The sequence below is a fragment of the Ovis canadensis genome, chromosome X (assembly GCF_042477335.2).
Source record: "Ovis canadensis isolate MfBH-ARS-UI-01 breed Bighorn chromosome X, ARS-UI_OviCan_v2, whole genome shotgun sequence".
In the NCBI taxonomy this organism is placed as follows: Eukaryota; Metazoa; Chordata; class Mammalia; order Artiodactyla; family Bovidae; genus Ovis; species Ovis canadensis.
The window spans coordinates 70,234,382-70,262,263 of record NC_091727.1 but is presented as its reverse complement, the minus strand read 5'-3'; the positions used below and the strand labels follow the sequence as shown (position 1 = coordinate 70,262,263).

At 36.9% G+C, this 27,882-nt stretch overlaps 1 protein-coding gene and 1 non-coding gene across 2 annotated transcripts in view; one reads left to right on the top strand and one right to left on the bottom strand.

Annotated features, from left to right (window-relative positions):
* The window catches only part of MAGT1 (magnesium transporter 1), a 47,975-nt gene that overhangs the window by 3,457 nt on the left and 16,636 nt on the right, over positions 1-27,882 (top strand). The window contains exons 2-6 of the mRNA XM_070291871.1: positions 11,208-11,377; positions 14,984-15,101; positions 26,069-26,209; positions 26,947-27,087; positions 27,567-27,656. Coding sequence (XP_070147972.1) covers positions 11,208-11,377; positions 14,984-15,101; positions 26,069-26,209; positions 26,947-27,087; positions 27,567-27,656 — 660 coding nt within the window. The remainder of the gene's footprint in view (positions 1-11,207; positions 11,378-14,983; positions 15,102-26,068; positions 26,210-26,946; positions 27,088-27,566; positions 27,657-27,882) is intronic.
* TRNAW-CCA (transfer RNA tryptophan (anticodon CCA)) lies at positions 24,827-24,898 on the bottom strand. Its single transcript has one exon. It is a non-coding gene; the product is annotated as a tRNA-Trp (tRNA).

Genomic DNA, 27,882 nt, shown 5'->3' with positions numbered 1-27,882 from the left:
AGAAAATAAAATTATCTGCATATTTTGGCAAGTCAGGCAATACTGAAAAAACTTCTATATTCTCTGACATTGCTTTGAGAACTGATACATAAAAATGTCACATGCAAAAAACCCCAGCAATTACTTAGAAAATACCTTATTACCAAGAACCAAAGACTCAGTAGCATTGCAAAACAAGCAAATTGAGACATCCTCCAAAAATAAAACATCAAGAAGAAGGGATAGTGGAATATTTTAGCCCTATCCAGGAAATATGTAAACTGAGAATAGACCAGATAGCATTTAAGAATTACAAATACTCTCTTCTCTGTTTACTGTCTTTCTCCTTCAATCATTATCTACCAATTATGTTTCCAGATCTGTTAAGTCTCACTCTTAATTTAAGGATAGAATTGGAAATTTATTCCTTAACCAGGAGTTTTCTAAACTAACACTTGTAGACTAGTGGATTATCAGGAAAGCTAAAAATCAAGAATTTTTATGAATAAACCATGATGGTCTAGAACACAGATACAATGAAGTAAGTTTTGAGGGAAAAGGAGGTGCATTTTAGAGGAATTCAGACCAGTGATGCTTAGCTTTATTCTGAAATTTAAAAGTAATCTTAATGGCAGAATCAGAATTTAAATGATAGTGAATTCTTATATGCTATCTTTGATAAGTGATATTCATTGATAGAATTTGTAATTGTTAAAGCTTAATCTACTTTGCTAGAGCTAATTGAGATATTATGCAAGGAAGTAGAATAAAATTAAACTGTTGTCACTGCAATTTCTTATATTCCTAAAAGATTCATCATACTTGATTATTACTAACAGAATTAGAGATATTAATTGACTTCCTGTTAGCAGGATTATTTTGTGGCCATACTAATTTATGTGTTTCAAGAGGAGAGAAAGACTTTAAGCTTACTACTTAACTTTGTTGGTATTATATTTTGATTGTGAATATTATCAGTCTTCTTTTTGTTTTATTTGAGTACTTGAAAGTAATGTACTCCAAGAAGGGGAGAAATAAATCTAATGTTTTTTCATAGTAAACTTTTGTTTTGAATAAATATATCCAGAGCACATTTTAAAACTGGATGGATATATTTTCTCAAATTTTTTTTAAAACAATTAGTGGAAAAAGTATTTGAAATAAAGTTGGTTCCAAATTAATTATTACTTTGAGTTGCTGAGTTCGGTTGATAAATCTCTTACCTTCATGTACTATCATCCTTGGAAAGTGTGTTTCTTACTAATAACTTTGAAGTATTGAATAGTAAGTCGGAGGACCTGAAGGGCGCAGGTGACATTTTAACTGTTTACGTTTTAAATATATATATGTGTGTGTATATATATATTTTTTTCTTTTTTTTTTCCTTTTTTTTTTTTTTTGCTGTACTGAGTCTTTGTTGCTGCTTGGACTTTTTCTCAAGTTGTGGAGAGTGGGGGCTACTCTCTAGTTGTGGTGTGTTGGCTTGTCATTGCAGTGGCTTCTCTTTATAGAGCACAGGCTCTAGGGTGCACAGGCTTCAGGAGTTGTGGCAAGTGGACTCAGTAGTTACAGCTCCTGGACTCTAGAGCACAAGCTCAATAACTGTGGTGCACAGGCTTAGGTGCTCCCTGGCACGTGGGATCTTGCCAGACCAGAGATCAAACCCGTGCCTCCTGCATTGGCAGGGTGGATTCTTTACCACTGAGCCACTAGGAAAGCCCCTTAACCCTTTACTTTTGATTATTATGACTTTGTAAGATAAAGGAATATCTAGAGAGTGATTAGTGGGACTTAATGTAGAGGCTATAGGAAAATGAAACTTTTGTTTCTGAGCCATAGCTTTCAGAAACAAAGGGCTCTTAACAATGGATGAGAAGCACCCCTAAATAAGAAGTTTCTTCATTACTAGAGATTTACTCCAATGAAGAAAACTTTTAACTCAAATATTAAGAGAAGAGAAATTCTTTTATAAAATCAGAAAAGACGATAGGAGTAGTAAAAGAAGTGTCTAGGAATTATTAAGGTATTATATGTGTTATATTTGAGTTATCTTGAATATATCACATTCATCAACCATTTCAGAAACATGTGGAGGTTTATTTTTAGGAATGGTGTATTTTTTCCTGTTGTTTATAACTTAAATTGCTTAATGCTTATTTAATTTCTGTATATAATTGCATATAAATTATATAACATGGGGTCCTTGCTTATAATAATTTTTTAAATATAAATTTATTTATTTTAATTGGAGGCTAATTACAGGCTAAATTCTGTAAAAGAATTTCTCTTTTCTTTACAATATTGTAGTGATTTTGCCATACATTGACACGAATCTGCCATGGGTGTACATGTGTTCCCCATCCTGAAACCCCCTCCCACCTCCCTCCCCATCCCATCCTTCGGGGTCATGCCAGTGCACCAGCCCTTAGCACACTGTCTCATGCGTCGAACCTGGACTGGCGATTTGTTTCACATATGATAATATACATGTTTCAATGCCATTCTCCCAAATCATCCCACCCTCACCCTCTCCCACAGAGTCCAAAAGACTGTTCTATACATCTGTGTCTCTTTTGCTGTCTCGCTTATAGGGTTATCATTACCATCTTTCTAAATTCTATATGTATGTGTTAGTATACTGTATTGGTGTTTTTCTTTCTGGCTTACTTCACTCTGTATAATCAGCTACAGTTTCATCCACCTCATTAGAGTTGATTCAAATGTATTCTTTTTAATGGCTGAGTAATACTCCATTGTGTATATGTACCACAGCTTTCTTATCCATTCATCTGCTGATGGACATCTAGGTTGTTTCCATGTCCTGTCTATTATAAACAGTGCTATGATGAACACTTGGGTACATGTGTCTTTGAATTCTGGTTTCCTCGGTGTGTATTCCCAGTAGTGTGGGATTGCTGGGTCATATGGCAGTTCTATTTCCAGTTTTTTAAGGAATCTCCACACTGTTCTCCATAATGGTTGTACTAGTTTGCATTCCCACCAACAGTGTAAGAGGGTTCCCTTTTCTCCGCACCCTCTCTGGCATTTATTGCTTGTAGACTTTTGGATAGCGACCATTCTGACCAGCATGAGATGGTACCTCATTGTGGTTTTGATTTGCATTTTTCTGATAATGAGAGATGTTGAGCATCTTTTCATGTGTTTGTTAGCCATCTGTATGTCTTCTTTGGAGAAATGTCTGTTTAGTTCTTTGGCCCATTTTTTGATTGGGTCATTTATTTTTCTGGAATTGAGCTGCAGGAGTTGCTTGTATATTTTTGAGATTAATCCTTTGTCAGTTGCTTCATTTGCTATTATAGTCTCCCATTCTGAAGGCTGTCTTTTCAACTTGCTTATAGTTTCCTTTGTTGTGCAGAAGCTTTTAACTTTAATTAGGTCCCATTTGTTTATTTTTGCTTTTATTTCCAATTTTCTATGAGGTGGGTCATAGAGGATCCTGCTGTGATTGATGTCAGAGAGTGTTTTGCCTCTGTTTTCCTCTAGGAGTTTTATAGTTTCTGGTCTTATGTTCAGATCTTCAATCCATTTTGAGTTTATTTTTGTGTATGGTGTTAGAAAGTGTTCTAGTTTCATTCTTTTACAAGTGGTTGACCAGTTTTCCCAGCACCACTGGGAAAGAGATTGTTAAAGAGATTGTCTTTTCTCCATAGTGTATTCTTGCCTCCTTTGTCAAAGATAAGGTGTCCATAGGTGTGTGGATTTATCTCTGGGCTTTCTATTTTGTTCCATTGATCTATATTTCTGTCTTTGTGCCAGTACCATACTGTCTTGATGACTTGCTCATAAGAATTAAAATGTAGAACAGCAATACTGAAACTTCAATGCATAAAAAATCACTTTGGGTTTATGTTAAAACTCCACATTCTTGGAATCCACCAGAAGCTTAAGAACCGCCCCTTCCCCCAGAAAGAAAATGGGAAATCACAGCCTTGATTAAAGACTTAAAGGCATCAGAGATGGTAAGTGATGTAGTATCTTAGCCCTTAATGCCAGTTAAAAAAAAAAGACTTAACAGGAACTGAAGTCTTATAGCAGCTTATTACCAGCTGATTGCAACTGTTGCTCCCAGACATTGTGACTGCAACTAAATCCATTTCATAGTCTGATGACAGGTGCTATACAGTCTTAGACATCACTAACACCTTCTTGTGCCATCTTACTGACATGTGGGGATCAAGGTCCGTTCATATTCAGGTAGCAAGGCCTCCTATATATGTTTATAGTCTCCCCTGCGAGTACCGAAGCTCTTCTGCCATTTGCTACTAGTTGGTGAGTCAGGATTTAGCATAAGTTCCTCTCCCTTTCCATGTTTAAAGAGTTCACTATATGGATGATGCCTTCTTGGCAAATAAAAGCCTCAGTCTCAGTGACTGATGGTGGTGCTATCTTACCATAGAGGTAGCCAGGAGCAGTAACTGATAAACCCGACAAAATTCAGCAACCTGCTCACCAAGCAGTTTCTTAGAAGTAAGTGAATGGATTTATAACACTCAATTCGTATTGGGTTCATGGAAAAACATCTGTGTTTTTGGCCCACCAAACCAGACAGGAAACCCAGCACATTATTGGACAGACAATATGTCTTAATCAGGCATGCTGCTAGGTCTTTTATATCAGCTAACCTGCTAATCAGCATCCTTTGAGTGGAGTTTATGTAGATCTACTGAATCAGATTTACTGGAGGATGAAACCTAGAAGTCTGTACTTTTAATAGGCTCCTTTACATTAGCCACACTTTGGGAAACACAGGCCTAGGAATTTTATTATCTATCGTGCTAACGGCTTTCTCCAGGAAGTTTTTACTTACTTTTACTACCAAATCTTTCTTTTATATTGTGTTCTGATCAGTAATTAATACAAATATTTTTGAATACATAATAAAATTATAAAAGCTTGAGTTGAGCTGTTAAAATCCTTTTCAGTTTAGAACAATGTTTCTCAATGAGGGAGTGAAGAATTTTACTTCCCAAGGATTACCTGGCAATGTATGGAGACATTTTTTGTTGGTGGTAGCTGGTGATGGTACAGACATCCAACAGGTAGAGGTCAGGGATGCTGCTTAGTAAGCAATGTGCCAGACAGCTCCCCACAACAAAGAATTACCTGGTCCAACATGTTAGTAATGCTGCTATTGCTTGATTTAGAATGATCTGTTTGAATCCTAGCTTTGTGTCTTACTAACTGTGACACTTTGTCCAAGTTACTTAACCTCTCTGATCCTGTTTACTCAACATTTAAATGAAATAAAAATAGAGTATTTAACCTTACTGTGTTCTTGTAGGAATTTGTGACCCCATGGATTGTAGCTCCCCAGGCTCCTCTGTCTATGGAATTCTCCAGGCAAGAATACTGGAGTGGTGGGTAGCCATTCCCTTCTCCAAGGGATCTTCCCAACCTAGGGATAGAATCTGGGTCTCCTGCATTGCAGGCAGATTCTTTACTTGTCTGAGCCACCAGGGAAGCCTCCCATTGAATTGAATGTTCATTCTGTAAGAAGAGAAGTTGCTACCTGACACATACATGGAAGGCATTCCAAATAGTAGCTTATATTTTCTCAATAAAACCAATTCAAGATGGGCTTACCATCTTGAGACATATTAAAATTTTAAAGGTTAGATCATTGTGAATAAGGATTATAACTTTTAATTATGCTCTGAGCTATGTTTATGTACTTTTTTTGTAAAAGTTTAAAACTAGTTCACATTTTGTTGTGATCTGTCTTCAGTTCATTTGTCAAAAATGAACTCAGAAAGTAATTAATTGCCTCTGTATTAAGCAGTGTTTTGAGGTGATAATCCCATTTTGTTGTTGTTGTTGTTCAGTCGATGAGTTATGTCTGACTCTTTGGGAACCCATGGACTGCAGCATGCCAGGCTCCTCTGTCCTCCACTATCTCCCCAAATTCATGTCGGTTGAGTTGGTGATGCTATCTAACCATCTTATCCTCTGTTGCCCTCTTTTCCTTTTGCCTTCAATCTTTCCCAGAATCAGGGTCTCTTCCAGTGAGTCAGCTCTTTGCATCAGTTGGCAAAAGTATTGGAGTTTCAGCTTTGGCACCAGTCCTTCCAATGAATGTTCAGGACTGATTCCCTTTAGGATTGACTGGTTTGATCTCCTTGCAGTCAAAAGGGATTCTCAAGAGTCTTTTCCAGCACCACAGTTCAAAAGCATCAATTCTTTGGCACTCAGCCTTCCTTATGGACCAACTCTCACAACCATACACGACTACGGAAAAAAACATAGCTTTGACCAGATTGACCTTTGTTGGCAAAGTGATGTCTCTGCTTCTTAATACTGTTTAGGTTTTTTCGTAACCTTCTTTCTAAGGAGCAAGCATCTTTTAATTTCATGGTGGCAGTCACCATCTGCAGTGATTTGAGAGCCGAAGAAAATAAAATCTGTCACTGCCTCCACTTTTCTCCTTCTATTTGCCATGAAGTGATGGGACCAGATGCCATGATCTTAATTTTTTGAATGTTGAGTTCAAGGCAGCTTTTTCACTATTCTCTTACCCTCATCAAGAGGCTCTTTGGTTCCTCTTTGCTTTCTGCCATTAGGGTGGTATCATCTGCATATCTGAGGTTGCTGATATTTCTCCTGGCAGTCTTGATTACAGCTTGTGATTAATCTAGTCCTGCATTTGGCATGATGTACTCTTCATGTAACTTAAATAAGCAGGGTGACAATATATAGCCTTGACAAACTCCTTTTTCAATTTTGAAATAGTCAGTTTTTCCATGTCTGGTTCTAACTGTTGCTTCTTGACCAGCATACAGGTTTCTCAGGAGACATAAGGTGGTCTGGTATTCCTATCTCTTAAAGAATTTTCCACAGTTTGTTATGATTTGATCCATACAGTCAAAGGCTTCAGTGTAGTCAGTGAAGCAGAACTAGATGTTTTTCTGGAATTCCTTTACTTTTTCTATGATCCAACGAATGTTGGCAATTTGATCTCTGGTTCCTCTGTCTTTTTAAACCTAGCTTACATCTGGAAGTTTTCGGTTCAACTACTGTTGAGGTCTAGCTTGAACGATTTTGAGTATTACCTTGCTAGCATGTGAAATGAGTGCAATTGTATGCTAGTTGGAACATTCTTTGGCATTGTCCTTCTTTGGGATTAGAATGAAAACTGACCTTTTCCAGTCCTGTGGCCACTGATAAGTTTCCCAAATTTGCTGACATATTGAGTGTAGTACTTTCACAGGATCATCTTTTAGGATTTGAAATAGCTCAGCTGGAATTCCATCACCTCCACTAGCTTTGTTTGTACTAATGCTTCCTAAGGCCCACGTGACTTCACACTCCAGGTTGTCCATCTCCAGGTGAGTGACCACACCATCATGATTATCTGGGTCATTAAGACCTTTCTTGTGTAGTTCTTCAGAGTTTTAAAGTGTCTGTAATTCCTTTGAACTAATCTCTTCTACTTGGTAAGTTACTTAGGGATTGTATGGCCAGAAATCTGGTCTCTCCAGTTATAAACAGAAAGAGGGATATCACAAAATTTTACCCAGACCTATTTGAGATTTTGTTTAACGAGACTCCAACTGTTTATCACTAATTCAAAGCATATTTATTTGTTTTATTGGAATGATCATGTATTTATATGACTGAATAGAGATAGACTATGTGAAACTATATCTGCTGTTGCTTTACTTTTTCTTTTCTAAAATAGCTCCAAATAGAATCTGTAGTTAAAGTTAATAAAATAGCCAAGTTATGTTTCAATTTGCTGGTAACTGTCAAATTTAATTTGAAATATAAAGAAATTGATGACTGCTTTAGAATATTGAATGTGTATTTTTAAACTGTGAACTAATATTGTTCTCTCAGCTAAGAGGATCATTAATTCTGTGTCAGATAACAATTCATTTGTTTTGAAAAACTGAGTTTAATCTATGCAGCCTTATTTTAAATCAAATATTCTGTTCTTGACAATTTTTCGTAACTAATTCTATTGTTGAACTAGACTCCACCACTTGTTCCTTATCCTGTCTGCCTTCTGTTTCACTCTCTTCTACTGTCTTTACCACCAACCTGTTTCCTTTTTTTAAAAAAAATTAAGTATAGTCGATTTACAATGTTGTGTTTTAGGTGTACAGCAAATTCCTAATTTATCCCTCCCTCACAGCCTGTTTCCTTAGTATCATTCATTGTTCCACAAGTCTTGTTAATTATTTGTTATACCAGTCTTTTGAGAGTGTATATATTTCTCTGTGGGCTTGTTAAAGACTATATTCATTTTTCCACATGTGACATATTCATTTTGAGACTCCTACTGGAATTATCTTTTATCTGCTACAAAACTATTTTCATTAAAATTTATTTATTTATTTTTACTGTACCGGGTCTTCTCTAGTTGTGACAAGTGGGGATTACTTTCTCATTGTGGTATATAGACTTCTCATTGCCCTGACTTCTCTTATGGAGCATGAACTCTAGGGTGCACAGTTTTCACTAGTTGTGGTGCATGGGTTTGCCCCATGGCATATGGAATCTTCCTGGACCAGGGGTCAAATTGAACTTGTGTCCCCTGCATTGGCAGGCAAATTTTTAACCACTGGACCGTCAGGGAAGTCCCAGCTGCAAAACTATCTTTCTATGCTATCTTTCTCTATTGTTCATAAAAGTGTACTCAGGAAATAAATACTTTTTTCAGTATTGGTTGAATTCAGACATGCTTTAAAGGTCAGTCCAGTTGCTCACTTGTGTCCAATTCTTTGTGGCCCCATGGACTGCAGCACACCAAGCTTCCCTGTCCATCACCAACTCCCGGAGCTTTCTCAAACTCATGTCCATCAAGTCAATGATGCCATCCAACCATCTCATTCTCTGTCGTCCCCTTCTCTTCCTGCCTTCAATCTTTCCCAGCATCAGGGTCTTTTCTGATGAGTCAGTTCTTCATATCAGGTGGCCAAAGTATTGGAGCTTCAGCTTCAGCATCTGTCCTTCCGATGAATATTCAGAACTGATTTCCTTTAGGATGGACTGGTTTTATCTCCTTGCAGCCCAAGGGACTCTGAAGAGTCTTCTCCAACACCACAGTTCAAAAGCATCAATTCTTCAGCATTCAACTTTCTTTATGGTCTAACTCTCACATCCATACATGACAACTCGAAAAACCATAGCTTTGACTAGATGGACCTCTGTTGGCAAAGTAATGTCTCTGCTTTTTAATATGCTGAAGTGACTTAGCAGGCATACAGTGACATCTGTCTTTCAAAGAATGCTGTTTCTCTATTAGATTCCTGATCTACTTTCAAAGTGAAAAGGCACATCCTAACATCTGTTCCTTGATGATTGAGTTTAAAGGGAAGGAATTGATTTTACAGTTTGAATGCCAGTGCCCTGGCCAAAGTTTAGTGTAAATAATGGGAAATGTAATTGGTCAGATGCTTCTGAATAGTGTACCACTCCATGATTTACCAACCATTAACAAACATACCCCTGTCTTGTAAAGAACAAAACCATGAATTAGCATTAACCTTGCACTGAGATTCTTGTCTTCTGCACTTCTTTTTTATCTTTTCCCTTTTTAATACTTTTGCAAAGTTTGAACATAAGGGTAGAGGTGAGAGGAATGATAAATGAATATGATTGCATTTATTTCAAACTGAAATTCTCATTGACTAACCATGCTTCTTTTCCATTGCCTCATGATGACTGACTTATAAAAAGGAACAAACAAAATTTAGCTCTTTCTTTGTACAGACATACATTTTCATTTCTCTGAGATGTATGTTTGGGAATGCAGTTGCTGGATTATATGGTTAGTTCCCTGATAGCTCTGTTGGTAAAGAATCCACCTGCAATGCAGGAGACCATGGTTTGATTCCTGGGTTGGGAAGATCCTCTGGAGAAGGCATAGGCTACCCACTCCAGTTTTCTTGGGCTTCCCTTGTGGCTCAGTTGGTAAAGAATCCATCTGCAATGCAGGAGACCTGGGTTCGATCCCTGGGTTGGGATGATCCCATGGAGAAAGAAATGGCTACCCACTCCAGTATTCTGGCCTGGAAAAATCCATGGATTGTATAGTCCATGGGGTTGCAAAGAGTCGGACACGACTGAGCGACTTTCACTTTCACAGGTCACTTGCTTAATTTTTTAAAGAAACTGCCAAACTCTTTTTCAAAGACTGACCATGGTATATTCCTACCACCAATGTAGGAGAGGCCCAGTTTCTCTACATCCTTGCCAGCATTTGGTATTGTGACTATATTTTATTTTAGTAACAGATATGTGTTGATGGCTCATTGTGCCCTTAATTTGCATTTTAGTAATGACTGATGTTGAACATCTTTTTGTGTGTTTATTTGTCATCTGTAGATCATCTTTGATGAAGTCTCTTGATGTCTTGTCTATTTTGTTTGTTTTTCTGAATTTTGATGGTTTTAAAATATATTCAAACTACTAATCTGTTTTAGGTGTGTAGTTTCAAAATATTTTCTCCCACTCTATAGCTTGTCTTCATATCCTCCTTACAGGGTCTTTCACAGAACAAAAGTTTTTAATTTTGATGAGGTCCAGTTTATCTTTGTTTTTTTCTTTTTTGAATTATGCTTTTGTTGTCAGCTTAAGAGCTCTTTGCCTACTCATTGATCCTGAATATTTTCTCCTAATTTTTAATACTTTTCATTTTTATATTTAATTTTGTGATCCATTTTTAAATTAATTTTGTATAAGGTGTGAAGTTCTGTTTGAGGTTCTTACTTTTGACTATGGATATCCAGTTATTTCAGTACTGTTTATTGAAAAGGCTGAGTTGATCTTGCACCTTTGGCTATAATTGTGTAGGTCTATTTCAAGGTCTTATTTCTGTTCCATTGATCTATGTATCTATCCTTTTATCAGTATCACCCTGCCTTGCTTACTGAAGCTGAATAATAAGCCTTAAAATTAGATAGAATAGCTCTTCCCACATTCTTTGGAATCATTGGCCAATGAAAATTTTTATGATTTTATCTTATTTTATTTATTAGGAAATAAGTCATGCACATAAAAATGTAGTATATGTTTAAATCTCATCATGAAATAATATAATTTTAAGAATAATTATCATCATCAGGCGCAAGTACAAAATTTAATTTTTAGTTCTCTTATATTTTTTATGTACCTCTGCTTATTAGCTTGGTTTTCAGTGGCCTAGTTAAAAAAAACTTTAAATTCCAGGTTGAGAGTATTAATGGCATTCTTTATCTTTTTCTTAGATGGTGTTGTCTGAAAAGGTTAGTCAACTGATGGAATGGACCAATAAAAGGCCTGTAATAAGAATGAATGGAGACAAGTTCCGTCGCCTTGTTAAAGCCCCACCAAGAAACTACTCCGTTATTGTCATGTTCACTGCTCTCCAACTTCATAGACAATGTGTCGTGTGCAAGTATGAACTTTCAACTACACTTTAAAAATTAAAAAACTCAAAAGATTTTAACCATTTTTCAATCCCAGAAGAATGAGTTTAGTTCAGTGGGTACATAAACAATGAATGTGTATACCTTACTTAGTGTGTCTGTAGTAACACATAATGTGCTGTGCTTAGTTGCTAAGTCATGTCCAACTCTTTGTGACCCCATGAATTGCAGCCCATCAGGCTCCCCTGTCTATGGGGATTCTCCAGGCAAGAATACTGGAGTGGTTTGCCATCCCCTTCTCACTAACACATAATAGTACTACTCTTTTATAGTCTTTTTTTTTTTAAGGTTTTGTTTATTTATTCATTTTGGCTGCACTGGGTCTTCATTGCAGCACACCAGCTTTTCTCTATTTGTGGTGTGCAGGCTTGGTAGCCCTGAAGCATGTAGCATCTTAGTTCCTTGACCAGGGATTGAACCTGCCTCCCCTGCATTGGACGGGAGATTCTCAAGCACTGGACCACCAAGGAAGTCCCCAGTCTTTGTCCGTATTAGTGGGGGAGGGACAAAAAGCAAGGATAAAGTATCATGGTAACCATCATAGAAATAACAGAAAATCTAAAAATCATAAATTGATACCAAGTTCTATAAATGGATGTTGATAGCATTGATGTAGTACTTTTGTGCTCTTGTTTTATGACAACAGTCCCAGAAGTTACGTAAAACAAATCTTTCATTTTTGGAAGAAACAGTTTCCAGTGTTTTAAATGCTATACTGAAAGCTAGAGATATTTATTAATGCAATAATGGTGACTGCATCCAAAATTTGGAATTACAGGAGAACTTTTAAAGAAAACAAAGATTCATGATGTAGAGGTATTTCTTTTTTCTAGATTATTTTGTAGTAATTTTAAACCTTAGAAATGGAGACTGATCTCACTTAAACTTTGATCAAACAATGCTTAGTTGATTTGATTTTACTATTTCTGAATGCTTTTAGGAAAAAAGGTATTTCTTTAAACAAAAACATTATAGATAATTAAAAATAGTGGATACTAAAAAATAAAATAGCTTTTGCTTTTTGTTATTCATTTACTTATATTTTTAGATCATATGTGTAGTCTGGGAAATCACTTTAAAGGAAATGATACAGCTACCCTGTGAAAAACTAGTAAAATCTTGAGAGGTTTTTCCAAATTCTGATAGCCTGAGCCCATGTGAAGGAATAGACAGCCTTCTTTCAGAATAATGTGTTACGCTTCCCCAAGCCTCTATAACACTTCTTAAAAGATTTCCTCCCCAGAGGTAGGAGATAGGCCAGATATTTGGTCCCAGAGTGCTGTTCTTCTTTTTCAGGCATGGGATTATGCTGAATATAAATTGAAAATAGGTAGAAGAAGGAAAAATAATAGTATTAACTATGAATAAACTTAAACTCTGCAATTACTCATAATTCAGTCAGTTTACTCACTGGCAATCATGAGTATACAAAAATGTCAGAAAACAAAGTCCTTCATAATTATACATTGAATGCAAATTAATGGAATTCTTAATGTTTTTAATAGTATCTTTTTACAAGACCGAATTTTAAATTAGCTCACATTTTCCTAAATTCATTCAAATAACTAAAATTAAGTAACAGTAATTAGTATAATACTATGTAGTTGGTGCTCTTAGGATGAGAAGTATAGGAGTGCTTGATCCCAGAGTGCTGTTCACTCTTATCATCTGGCTAGGGTAATGAGTTCCACATATGAAAATTTAGCTGTCAAAATGAGACAGTTTATGATTAAGTACTAAATGAATTGTGCACATAATAAATGCTATAAAATTTCAGGAAGGACATATAACAGGAATGGTTAGGTTTGGCCTAATAGAGAAGGTAGGACTTGTACTAGGGCTAGACAGACGGATCAGATTTATATGACGGTAGGATATTCTGTTTAGAAGTAATGATGTGTGGAAAGGTACAGAGATAGGAGTAAAGTGCTGGAATTAAGAGATCCTGTTTGAGATTGAGTAATACCAACCTAGACAGAGGCATTAGAAGGCAGAGACATTACTTTGCTAACAAAGATCCATCTAGTAGGCTATGGTTTTTCCAGTAGTCATGTGTGGATGTGAGAGTTGTACCATAAAGAAAGCTGAGCACCAAAGAATTGATGCTTTTGAACTGTGGTTTTGGAGAAGACTCTTGAGAGTCCCTTGGACTGCAAGGAGATCCAACCAGTCCATCCTAAAGGAAATCAGTCCTGAATATTCACTGGAAGGACTGATGCTGAAGCTGAAACTCCAATACTTTGGCCACCTGATACGAAGGACTGAATCATTTGAAAAGACCCTGATGCTGGGAAAGATTGAAGGTGGGAGGAGAAGGGGTTGACAGAAGGTGAGATGGTTGTATGGCATCACTGACTCAATGGACGTGAATTTGAGTCAACTCCGGGAGTTGGTGATGGACAGGAAGGCCTAGTGTGCTGCAGTCCATGGCGTCGCAAAGAGTTGGACATGACTGAGCGACCGAACTGACTGAAGGTTGTGTAAAAGCTAGATGAATTCTTTGGAAATAGATGATAAAGAACCTTGAATAACCAGTGAAAGAGCTTGGAGATTGTGTTCTGAAGGTAATAAAAAAGCACCAATGGTTTCTGAGAAGAGGAAGAGTATCAAGAAATAACTATTTAGAAAGATTGAGGTATATTGCAATGTTTAAGGATTGGAGGAGGAGAAAGTAAAGAATGTTAATATTCAAATGTCAGATAGTAAAGATCTAACTTTAGGTGACAGCAATGAAAATAAATGTGGAGGGATAGAATTAAAAGATAATCACACCCTGGAGAAGGAAATGGCTATGCACTCTGATATCTTGCCTGGGAAATCTCATGGATAGTGGAGCCTGGCAGGCTACAGTCCATGGAGTCGCAAAGAGTCAGACATGACTTAGCGACTAAAACAACAAACAACAATTGGAAACTGTAGAATAAACTTTAAGGTTTATTTCACAATCATGTAAATTCCATTTTGAGGGGGAAAGCTGTTTTCTTATCTATTAGAATCCGGTGAAAATATTTTTTCTTATACTGTTACTCATCTCTTCACTTAATCTAATATTATGATTCCTATTTACACTCCTTAATCTTTCAGTTAACTTGTAACTGTCATTGCCAGTTGTTAGTGTTACCATATTTATGAAGTGAAAATGTATGATACTATTAAATTCAAATTTAAGATAAACCAAAAAAAGATAATCACAGATGGAAAAAGTGTCAGCTCTTAGAATTAAAAGCATATGGGAAATCAGGAAAAGTAAAATATAGCTTGAGCTTTCAACTAATCTCAATTCTTTGTCTTTGAACTCTTAGAAGTAATTTAGCCTATTACAAATTGTAGCTAGATTTTTTTCCAGTGAATTTAGAAGGAGCTTTTTGATAAGAAACAGGCACAAAGTATGAAGCAGAGTCAGATAATCACTACTTCTTGTTGAAATCCCCAACTCTTGATATAAGATTTCTCATGCCAAAACAGTGGCAATGTTTTCCAAGGTTTGTCCTAACCCTATCAACAGAGCCTGACTTGCACTAGATTGTTCTTAAAAATGTTTTATATGTTATCTTTACAAATCCAATTGCATCCAGGCAAGCTGATGAAGAATTCCAGATCCTTGCAAACTCCTGGCGATATTCCAGTGCATTTACCAACAGGATATTTTTTGCTATGGTGGATTTTGATGAAGGCTCTGATGTATTTCAGATGGTAAGTTATTTGGTTATTCTGGTAAATAGAAATAGGTAAACTATATATAATGTGGAATACCTCTTTTTCAATGGCTGCAAGATGTTAAATAGGACTTGTCTTGTGTAAGATCTAGAGTAGTTGGTGAAATAAAAGCTGAACTTAAGCTAAACATGAATATGGTGGTAAATACTAACTTCTTAGAATATGGACATTGGGTAGAAATCATGTAAACTTATATATATATAAGTTTATATATATATATTGTGGTAAAATATAATAAAAAATGTACCACTTTGTTTTTAAGTGAACAATTTATCAAGTAACTTTTTGATTCAGAACAAGAATCCCACTATTGTGTAATAGTGGCAAGAATACACAGAAGAACTGTCCAAAAAAGACCTTCATGACCCGGATAATCACGATGGTGTGATCACTCATCTAGAGCCAGACATCATGGAATGTGAAGTCAAGTGGGCCTTAGAAAGCATCACTACAAACAAAGCTAGTGGAGGCGATGGCATTCTAGTTGACCTATTTCAGATCCTGAAAGATGATGCTGTGAAAGTGCTGCACTCAATATGCCAGCAAATTTGGAAAACTCAGCAGTGGCCACAGGACTGGAAAAGGTCAGTTTTCATTCCAGTTCCAAAGAAAGGCAATACCAAAGAATGCTCAAACTACTGCACAGTTGCACTCATCTCACATGCTAGTAAAGTAATGCTCAAAATTCTCCAAGCCAGGCTTCAGCAATACATGAACCGTGAACTTCCTGATGTTCAAGCTGGTTTTAGAAAAGGCAGAGGAACCAGAGATCAAATTGCCAACATCCTCTGGATCATGGAAAAAGCAAGAGAGTTCCAGAAAAAAATCTATTTCTGCTTTATTGACTATGCCAAAGCCTTTGACTGTGTGCATCACAATAAACTGTGGAAAATTCTGAGAGACATGGGAATACCAAACCACCTGACCTGCCTCTTGAGATTTCTGTATGCAGGTCAGGAAGTAACAGTTAGAACTGGACATGGAACAACAGACTGGTTCCAAATAGGAAAAGGAGTATGTCAAGGCTGTATATTGTCACCCTGCTTCTTTAACTTCTATGCAGAGTACATCATGAGAAACGCTGGACTGGAAGAAACACAAGCTGGAAATAAGATTGCTGGGAGAAATATCAATAACCTCAGATATTCAGATGACACCACCCTTATGGCAGAAAGTGAAGAGGAACTCAAAAGCCTCTTGATGAAAGTGAAAGCGGAGAGTGAAAAAGTTGGCTTAAAGCTCAACATTCAGAAAATGAAGATCATGGCATCTGGTCCCATCACTTCATGGGAAATAGATGGGGAAACAGTGGAAACAGTGTCAGACTTTATTTTTTGGGCTCCAAAATCACTGCAGATGGTGACTGCAGCCATGAAATTAAAAGACGCTTACTCCTTGGAAGGAAAGCTATGATCAACCTAGATAGCATATTCAAAACCGGAGACATTACTTTGCTGATTAAGGTCTGTCTAGTCAAGGCTATGGTTTTTCCAGTAGTCATGTATGGATGTGAGAGTTGGACTGTGAAGAAAGCTGAGCACCGAAGAATTGATGCTTTTGAACTGTGGTGTTGGAGAAGACTCTTGAGAGTCCCTTGGACTGCAAGGAGATCCAACTAGTCCATTCTGAAGGAGATCAGCCCTGGGTGTTCTTTGGAAGGAATGATGCTAAAGCTGAACCTCCAGTCCTTTGGCCACCTCATGAGAAGAGTCGACTCCTTGGAAAAGACTTTGATGCTGGGAGGGATTGGGGGCAGGAGGAGAAGGGGACGACCGAGGATGAGATGGCTGGATGGCATCATGGACTCGATGGACGTGAGTCTGAGTGAACTCTGGGAGTTGGTGATGGACATGGAGGCCTGGCGTGCTGCGATTCATGGGGTTGCAAAGAGTCGGACATGACTGCGACTGAACTGACTGATAGTGTAATACTGTAGTTTTTGGTAAGAGCTAGGTACTTGCCTTTAACTTCTTGCAGCTTGTCTTAGTGAAAAGGCTCCTTCTTGTTCAACACTTAACTTTTTCCTGTGCCCTATATCCCATACCACTGGCTCTATCAATCATGACCTCTCTTACCTGTGTTTTTTTAAATTAAAACTATTCTTTGAGGAGCTTATGGTTCACAGCAAAATTGAGAGGTAGATACAAAGTTTTCATGTTATGTCTTATGCCCCTGCACATGAATAATAGCCTCTCCATTATCAACATCCCCCACCAGAATGGTATGTTTGTTACAGTTGGTGAACCTCCATTAATACATCATAATCACCCAATGTGCATAGTTTATATAGTAGTTCACTCTCGGTCTTGTACATTCTGCTGATTTGGACAAATGTATAGTGAGATGTATCCATCAATATGTATTCATAAATAGTATTTTCACTGCCCTAAAATTCTCTGTACTCTACTAATTCCTCCCTCCACACTAACCCTTGGTAATCACTGATCTTTTAGCTGTGTCCACAGTTTGGCCTTTTCCAGAATGTCATATACTTGGAATCATACAGTATGTAGACTTTTCAGATTGACTTCTTTCACTTAGTAATATGAATGTAAAGTTCCTCCGTGTATTTTCATGGCTTGATAGCGCATTTCTTTTAAGAGCTAAATAATATCCTATTGTCTGGATATACCAGATTTTGTTTATTCATTCATGTACTGAAGAAATCTTGGTTGCTTCCAAGTTTTAGCAGTTATGAATAAAACTGTTATAAACACCTGTATGCAGGTTTTTATGCAGACACAAGTTTTAACTCCTTTGCATAAATACCAAAGAGCACAGTTGCTGGATCATATAATATATTAAGGGCTTCCCTTGTAGCTCAGTTGATAAAAAATCTGCCTGCAATGCAGGAGACCTGAGTTCGATTGCTGGAGAAGGAAACGGCAACCCACTCCACTATTCTTGCCTGGAGAATCCCATGGACAAGGGAATCTGGCAGGTTACATAGAATCTATGGGATCACAAGAGTCAGACATGACTGAGCAACTAAGCAGTTATTTCTATCATACATTGTGTCTTTGATGTTGTATCTAAAAAATCATCACTATATCTGACGTCATCTAGATTTTCTACTATGTTATCTCTTAGGAACTTTATATTTTGTCTTTTACTAAGGCGTTTGATCCATTTTGAGTTATTTTCTTTTTTCTGTTTTTGACCATGCTTTGCAGCATGCGGGATCTTATTCCCCAACCAGGGATTCAACCCATGTCTCCTGCATTGGAAGCGCAGAGTCCTAACCATTGGACTGCCAGGAAAGTCCCATTTTGAGTTATTTTTTGTGAACAGGATAAGGTCTGTGTCTAGGTTTTGTGGGGTTTTTTTGGTCTGTTTTGTTTTTTTTTTTTTTTTTTGCTCATGGATATCTAGTTATTTTAACACCATTTGTTAAAACTATACTTTCTCCACGTAATTGCTTTTTCTCTTTTGTTGACAATCAGATGACTATATGTGGTTCTACTTCTGGGCTTTTTATTCTGTTCCTTTGGATACCACACTGTTTTGATTGTTGTTGTTCAGTTGCTAAGTCAAGTCTCACTCTTTGCGACCCCATGAACTGCAGCACACCAGGCTTCTCTGTCTTCACTGTCTCCTGGAGTTTGCTCATTTCTGTCATTCATTTCACTTATATATAGGTACATATGCACATACAGTTGAATACATTGCTGCTATTATTTTGAACAAACTGTTATATGTTAATTAAGAATAAGAAAAACAAGTTTTTATTTTACCTTCACTTATTCCCTTTTCAGTCCCTTTCTTTCTTTATGTAGATTCAAGTTTCCAGCCTACCTTATTTCCCTTTACTCTAAAGAACTTCTTTTAACATTTCTTGCAAGGGATTCCCTCAAGCTTTGTTTGTCTGAAAGTCTTTATTTCTCCTTCACTTTTGGGGGGAAGAAGTTTTTTTTTTTTAAATTTTTAACTGTGCTAGGTCTTCATTGCAGCACACAGGCTCTTTGTTATGGTGTGCAGGCTTTCTCCAGTCACAGTGTGAGAGGGCTTCTCTAGTTGTGGCACATGGGCTTTAGAGTGTACAGGTTCAGTAGTTGCTGCACACAGGCTTAGTTGCCCTGCAGCATGTAGGATCTTAGTTTCCCGACTAGGGATTGAACCCCGATCCCATGCATTGGAACGTGGATTCTTAATCACTGGCCCACCAAGGAAGTCCCTCTCACTTTTGAAGAATAATTTCACAGAGTATTTTTTTCCTCTCAACACTTTAAATATTTCACTCCACTTTCTTCCTGTTTGCATGGTTTCTGAAAAGAAGTTGGATGTAATTCTTATCTCTCTTACTTTATGGGTAAAGCATTTTATTCCTCTGACTTCTTTAAGAGTTTTTTCTTTATCTCTGATTTCTTTGAGTTAAATTATATGCGTGGGTATAATGTTGTTGGCATTTATCCACTACTTATTCTTAGAGCTTTCTGAATCTGTGATTTAGAGTTTGACATTACTTTGGGAAATTTCTCAGTCATTAATATTTCTTCTGTTCCTCTCTCTTTCTTCTGGTATTCCCATTATGTATATGCTACACCTTTTGTATACCCACAGTCCCTGGATATTCTGTTTTGTTTTGTTTTTGTCTTTGTTCTCTTTACTTTTCAGTTTTCAAGGATTCTATTGATAGATCCTCTAGCTCAGAGATTTCTCAGCCATGTCCTGTATACTGAGTCCATCAAAGGCATTCTTCATTTCTGTTACAGTGGTTTTCATCTCTGGTATTTCTTTTTGGTTCTTTTTAGGATTTCCATCTCTCATGTTATTCATCTATTTTTGCTTGCTGTCTACTTTATCCTTCAGCCCTAGTGTTGCTTGACAGCCCTTCTTAGAGTATACTTACTTATGGACAGAGCCAGTATCTTGTAGCTATTAGTGCTAAGCACATAATAGATGTTCAAGTAAATGTCAAACAAATGGCTTAATGTTCCATTTTACAGTATGTTACTGTGCTGGTCATATTCTAGTCTCACACAGAGCCATAAATCACAATCAGTGTATTCATAAAACATGCTGCAACCTAAAAGATTAGTGCATTTAGGCTTTTTTAGACCAAAGGAAACAGTTTTTAGAGTTTAAGAAATTGCTTTCTCATTCTCTACTATTCAAGCAAGGATTGTTTTGGAAATTAAACATTGTAATTTCACTTATTTTACCAAGATACACATAAAGTTTTCTTCTACATCAAACACCTTTTAATATCAATGACCATTTTAGAGCTATATTTAGAGTTAGTGGTATAAGGATGTTAGTGTGTCCATCTGTGGAATAAATTCAAATCTTTCTCCAAAGAATATTGTTATATGCCACAGCATACCAAAGCCATGCATGGATAAAAAGTGATAAGCTACCAAAAACCATACATCTTATTTTGGCTCTTTAACATCTAAGGATTGTCAAAGCCTATAAGATTTAAAAACAAATTTTAATTGTGAGAAAATATATGTGTGTGCATGCTAAGTTGCTTTAGTCGTGTGTGGCTCTTTGTGATCCTATGAAATATAGCCATCAGGCTCCTCTGTCCATAGGATTCACCAGGCAAGAATACTGGAGTGGGTTGCCATGTCCTCCAGGGGATCTTCCCAACCCAGAGATTGAACCTGCATCTCTTGTATCTCTGGTATTGGCAGGCAGGTTCTTTACCACTAGTGCTGAAATGTACTATCTTAACCATTCTTGAATGTAGTTCAGTAGTATTTAGTATGTTCACATTTCTGTATAACCAATCTCCAGAACTTTTTTCACCTTGTACAATGAAACTGAAACTCTTTACACATCAAATAACTCTTTATTCCCTCTTCCCCCAGCCCTTGGAAACTATCATTCTGCTTTCTATCTCAGTGAATTTGACTGTTGTCAGTACCTCATATAAGTCAAATCATACATACTTGTCTTTTTGTGACTGTCTTATTTCACTTAGTGTACTGTCCTCGAAGTTGATCCATGTTGTTGCATGCATCCAAATTGTCTTGCTTTTGGGACTGCCCTAATGTGTCTCAGGGACTTCCCCAGTGGCTAAGACTCCACGCCCCCAATGCAGGGAGATTGAGTTTGATCCCTGGTTGGTAAAGTAGATCTCACATGCCACAACTAAAACTCAGAGCAGCCAAATAAATAAATAAATATTTAAAAATTTTTTCCTTGCTTTGAAAGGCTCAATAATGTTGCATTGTATGCATATACCACATTTTATTTATTCATTCATCTGTTGATGGACACTTGGGTTGCTTCTACCTTTTGGCTATTGTGAATAATGCTGCTATCAACATAGGTATGCAGATACCTCTTCAAGACCCTGCTTTTAGTTCTTTTAGATTTAAACTCACAGGTGGAATTACTAGCTCATATGGTAGTTCTATTTTTCATTTTTTAGTAACATTCATATTGTTTTCCATAGCAGCTGCACCATTTTGCATTATTTTTTGATAGTAGTTATCCTAATGAGTGTGAGATGGTATCTCATTGTGGTTTTGATTTGTAATTCTTTAATGATTAGATGTAGAATATCTTTTCATGTGCTTGTTGGCAATTTGTATATCTTTTTTGAGAAATGTCTATCCATATCTGTTGCCCAATTAAAAAAAATTATTTGTTTATTTTTAGTTATGATGGGTCTTCATTGCTTTGTGTGGGCTTTCTCTAGTTGCGGTGAATGGGGGCTACTCTTTGTTGTGGTGTGTGGATTTCTCATTGTGGTGCCTCTCATTGCAGAGCACAGGCTCTAGGCACACGGGCTTTAGTAGTTGTAGCACATGGGCTCAGTAGTTGTGGCTCCCAGGTTCTAGAGCACTGGCTCAATAGTTTTGGCTCATGGGCTTAGTTGCTCCGTGGCATGTAGAACTTCCCAGATCAGGAATCAAACCTGTGTTCCCTGCACTACAAGGCAAATTCTTATCTACTGTGACACCAGGGAAGTCCCTTTGTCCAACTTTTCTTTTCCTGTGCCCAATTTTTAGTAAATGTGTTTTTTAGTTGTAGTTCTTTATGTTGTCTCAATATTAGCCCCTTATCAGATATATTATTTTTTTTAACCATTGCTTTTTCACTGTTGATTGTGTCTATAGATTACAAAATACTTTTAAAGAGCTGATTTGGTGTAAAGATGTTATACTAGTAATCATGGAAATACAAACTATAATAATGATGTTATTATATAAATTATATAGTATACAAATGTTGTTATATAATTATATGTATTATATAAGTTAAATTATATATATTATTACAATATTTACCCATTAGATCAACTTTTGGCAAGAATGTAAGGAAACATACCTTCCTGTGTTGCTGGGTAGGAGTGTTAATTGGTACAGCCACTTTTGAAGGCATGTTGGCTCTATCCATCTTCATTTAAAATGTTTCTGCTCTATGAACTAATTATTCCATTTCTAGAGAAACATTTTCACATATATACAGGAAAATATGTACACGACTATTTCTTAAAACATCCTTTTTGATTGGGAAAAAAGGAAAAAACTAAATTGCCAACAATAGCATAATTACTTAGTAAACTATGAGAGCATACATATATATGTATGTATACCAACCTCAACATATATATATATATATATATATATATATATATATATATATATATATATATATATATATGCTGTGCTTAGTCACACAGTTGTGTCCAACTCTTTGTGTCCCCATGGACTGTAGCCCTCCAGGCTCCTCTGTCCATGGGGATTCTCCAGGCAAGAATGTTGGAGTGGGTTGCCATGCCCTCCTCCAGGGGATCTTCCCAACCCAGGGATTTAACCCAGGTCTCCTGCATTGCAGGCGGATCCTTTACCATCTGAGCCACCCATATTATATGGGGCTTCCCTGGTGTGTGTGTGTGTATATGTGTGTCTGTGTGTGTATATATATATATATATATATATATATACACACTGTTATGGATAGATCTCAAACACGGTTGAATAAAAAAAGCAAAATGAAAGGTAGAATATTTCAGTTAATGTGATACCATTTTTGTTAAATAAGGCAGACACAAAACAATATTATGTTTTCTGCTAGTATATACACATGTATGTGAATAAATTCAGAAAGGTCTATAAATGGTAATAGTGGCTGGCAGAATGGACTGGAGTTGGTCCTTATAACCCTGTAATTTTTTGTTTTTAATTTCATACAGGAAATGGATTTCATATATTACATAGGTCTTTTAGACACATATGTATATATGTATATTTTAAATCCAAAGGTGGTATAGTAGTCCCTGCTTATCCACAGGGGATACATTCTGAGACTCTGAAACTGCAAATAGTACTGAACCCTATATGTAACTATATTTTTTCCTATACATACATATGTACATACCTACCTATGATAAAGTTTAACTTATAAATTAAGCACAGTAAGAGTAGCAATAATAATAACAAAATAGAAGAATTAAAACAATATAGGCTCAGATGGTAAAGCAGGTGCTTGCACTGCAAGAGACCCAGGTTTGATCCCTTGGTTGGGAAAATCCCCTGGAGAAGGGAATGACAACCTACTCCAGTATTCTTGCCTGGGAAATCCCAAGAACAGAGGAACCTGATGTCTACAGTCCATGGGGTCGTAAAGAGTCTGGGTGACTGAGAGACTAACAGATTCACTGTAATGAAAGTTATGTGAGTGTGGTCTCTCTCACAATATCTTATTATACAAATTTATCTTTTCTATCTTGATTAAGCACTTATCACTTACCGTAATTTTTTCAGTGGAACAGCAAAGTTAGCAGATTTCTTTTCCTTTACAATTTCACGAAGATAGCAACCTCAGCAAGTGATTTTTTTTCTGTCCTTATTGAGAGCTTTCACCTTTCCACTTAAAGGAAGCACTTCATGGCTTCTCTTTGGCATATCTCATTGCCAGCATCACTACTCTTGTGTTTTGGGGCATTATTAAGTAAAATAAGGGTTACTTGAGTACAAGCATTGTGATATCACAACAGTTGATCTGAAAACCAAGACAGCTACTAAATGACTAATGGGTGGGATATGCTGGACAAAGGGATCATTCACATCCTGGGTAAGATGGTGAGAGATTTCATCACACTGCTCAGAATGGCTGCAATTTAAAATTTTTGAATTGTTTGTTTCTGGAATTCTCCACTTAGTATTTTCAGACTGCAGTTGACCACAGATAACTTAAACTTTAGAAAGTGAAACTGTGGACAAGTGGGGACCACCATATAAATAAACAACTATTGAAGAGTTTGGCCTAAAATTTGGGAAGCACTTTGGTGGCATGAACACTATTCAGGTCTTAGTTTTGTGGACTCAAACTGAATTTTTAACAGCGTAGCCAGAATTTAGCTAGCTCTGCAGACTTTGTGTACACTCGCCAAACCCTAAAAATCCATGGACATTGGTAATCAAAGAGCTAAATTTTTAAATTCACTAATTCAGCATCTTTTACTGCCAAGAAGACCAAACTAATCATATACCTAATCGGTATACCCTCTCCCCTTATAGGAAAGTTAAAAAAAAACTACTCTTAGAAGGGTTACTCTTAAGTACAGAATCAAAGCAAGGGAGTGGGTTATTTTATTGGTTGATGTCTTTAAAGTGAAAGTGAAGTCGCTCAGTCATGTCCGACTCTTTGCAACCCCGTGGACTGTAGCCTACCAGGCTCCTCATCCATGACATTCCCCAGGCAAGAGTACTAGAGTGGGTTGCCATTTCCTTCTTCAGGGGATCTTCCCAACCCAGGAATTGAACCTGGGTCTCCTGCATTGGAGGTAGACGCTTTAACCTCTGAGCCACCAGGGAAGCCCAAAATATTTCTTTGAGCCCCTTTTTGTTGGTGGGAGGCAAGAATACTGGAGTGGGTTGCCATTCCCTTCTCCAGGAGATCTTCCCTATTCAGGGATTGAACCTGGGTCTCCCACACTGTAGGCAGACGCTTTACCGTCTGAGCCACCAGGGAAGTCTTTAAGTTATAGTTACTTTATACAAGCCAATGTCTGTTAAAGGGTTACCTGCTGAGGGTACCTGAATGCTTGCATCTGTTGGTGATCATCTTTTCCCTGGACTTAACATTTTCTATTTTCTGCAAGTATTATCACATCAGGAAAGATACAATGCAAATGAGTAGGTCTTAGATTCTTTACCTTAGCAATTCCAGTGTTATCTTAAGAATATCATGGTCTCATGACAGAGAAATGTTATGCTTATCACTAAATACTTATGAACCTTTTAAATTGACTATTTCTGCTGATTGGTTACCATTTTGTATTGGTTTTCCCTACAATAAAGTACTCTCTTACCTGATCTTTCCTCCACATTGAGAATGTGCTCTATTTGAAGCTTACCTAAGCTGCGGCTGCTGCTGCTAAGTCACTTTAGTGGTGTCCAACTCTGGGCAACTCCATAGACGGCAGCCCACCAGGCTCCCCCCGTCTCTGGGATTCTCCAGGCAAGAATACTGGAGTGGGTTGCCATTTCCTTCTCCAATGCATGAAAGTGAAAAGTGAAAGTGAAGTTGCTCAGTCATGTCCAACTCTTTGTGACCCCACGAACTGCAGCCTACCAGGCTTCTCCATCCATGAGATTTTCCGGGCAAGAGTACTGGAGTGGGGTGCCATTGCCTTCTCCTATTACCTAAGCTACATGAGAATTTTAGTTCTCATAAATGTATTCTTTTTTTGCATAATGTCGGAACAGATTAATTGTGGTATGGGAAATTTTCCATTTTAAAGGAGTAAAATGTAGGTTTCTTAGCTAGGAATTTATATTTTGTCAGTAAAGTGTACTAGTTAAGGTCACAAGCAGCCTTGGGTTTGACTCTTGGATCACTTACCACTTTCCTTAGATGAATCACTTAACCCACCTAAACCTGGGCTTATTTGTCTTTGTAAAATGCCTAAATTTCAAGATATTTGCTGTTAAGATTTTTTTTTTTTTGGTAATTTGTATTCTCATGGACTACTTTTTATTCAGCTAAACATGAATTCAGCTCCAACTTTCATCAACTTTCCTGCAAAAGGGAAGCCGAAGCGGGGTGATACATATGAGTTGCAGGTGCGTGGATTTTCAGCTGAGCAAATTGCCCGGTGGATTGCTGACAGAACTGATGTCAATGTAAGTTTCCTTGCTTTGTAGAAAGTTACTTTGTCATTATCCACTTATTCTTCTGGGAGGTCCTAATTGGTCTCATCCTTACATCACTGAGATGGTGATAGTTTGTCAGTCCCTTTATCAGTAGCATTTAACAGAATCATCCTGATGAAAGAGTGACGTTAAAACATACTCTATTACTTAGTCAATTCAGCATGGAAACCACTCTTTCGTCCTCATTAAATCCATGGAGTATCTAGTTGTACTTGGCAATACTTAGTAATACTTAGTAAATACTTAGTAATACTTCTTAATCTAAAAGATGTATATGTGTGCTCAGTCACTTCAGTCATGTCCAACTCTTTGCAACACCATGGACTGTAGCCCACTACGCTCCCCTGCCCGTGGGATTCTCCAGGCAGGAATACTGGAGTGGGTTGCCGTTTTCTCCTCCAGGGGATCTTTACAACCCAGAGATCAAACCTTTGTCTCCTGCATCTCCTGCCTTGTCAGGTGGATTCTTTACCACTAGCGCCACCTGGGAATTCCCTAAAAGATGTTATGTTGTGGTTAAAAAGAATATTGCATCCATACCGTTTTAGGATACATTGTAGGCTATTTTAATTAGGATGAAAAGAAAAAGTGTAATTTTTTCATGAAAGTAACCATACTAATTTTGATTTTCATTTCAAATTATTTTGATCTATATACTTAATGAATAAATTTCATATTTTAAAATGTTTTTCTCTCCTTTTCATTAGATTAGAGTAATTAGACCCCCAAATTATGCTGGTCCCCTGATGTTGGGATTGCTTTTGGCTGTTATTGGTGGACTTGTGTATCTTCGAAGGAGCAATATGGAATTTCTCTTTAATAAAACTGGATGGGCTTTTGCTGCTCTGGTGAGTGAATGTTGGAAGAAAAATTGTTTAGATAAAACTCCTAATATTACATTGTTAGGTGGCATTTTGTTTCTTTCTTATCTGTGGGAAAAGATTTTATATATTGATATTTTTATTTTTTACCGTAAAATCAGTTTGTTTCCTCCATCATCTCATTAGTAGCTTGTACCTAGTTTTTATTCAACCTGAAAGACTGTCACCCCTATGAAAATCTCCATTCTTTAAATTCTTCTAAAAGGCTTTTCAGTATTCAATTTTAAACTTGTATCAGTTTATTTGTAGTTTTAAAACAGTGCTTTCCTTTCAAAGTAAATATTGATTCTTGTGATCCTTATGATGAAATATAAGCTTTTTTGTCATTTATGGAAAATTTTTTTTCATGTATTACTTGAGAGGTATACTTTTCATATACCTGTTAATTTAATTAAAGTGGGACCATACCATATTATATGAGTATTTCATTTTTTTTTGTTTCCTAGTGTTTTGTGCTTGCTATGACATCTGGTCAAATGTGGAACCATATAAGAGGACCACCGTATGCTCATAAGAATCCCCACACAGGACATGTGGTAAGGGAAGTCCAGAATTTCTTTACATTATATACCAAAGTTAACCTTAATGATTAATATCCTGTTAGATCAGTGCTAGTATATGAAGGAACCCGATTTAGTTTTGACTTTTCAATCGCTCTGTATTAATGAACTTCGATTGCTAAAAAGACTATGCCATACTCTTAAAACGGGGAAGTTTTTTTTTTAATCCTTTTTGATGAGTTCTTTTGAGTAAGCTGGCTAA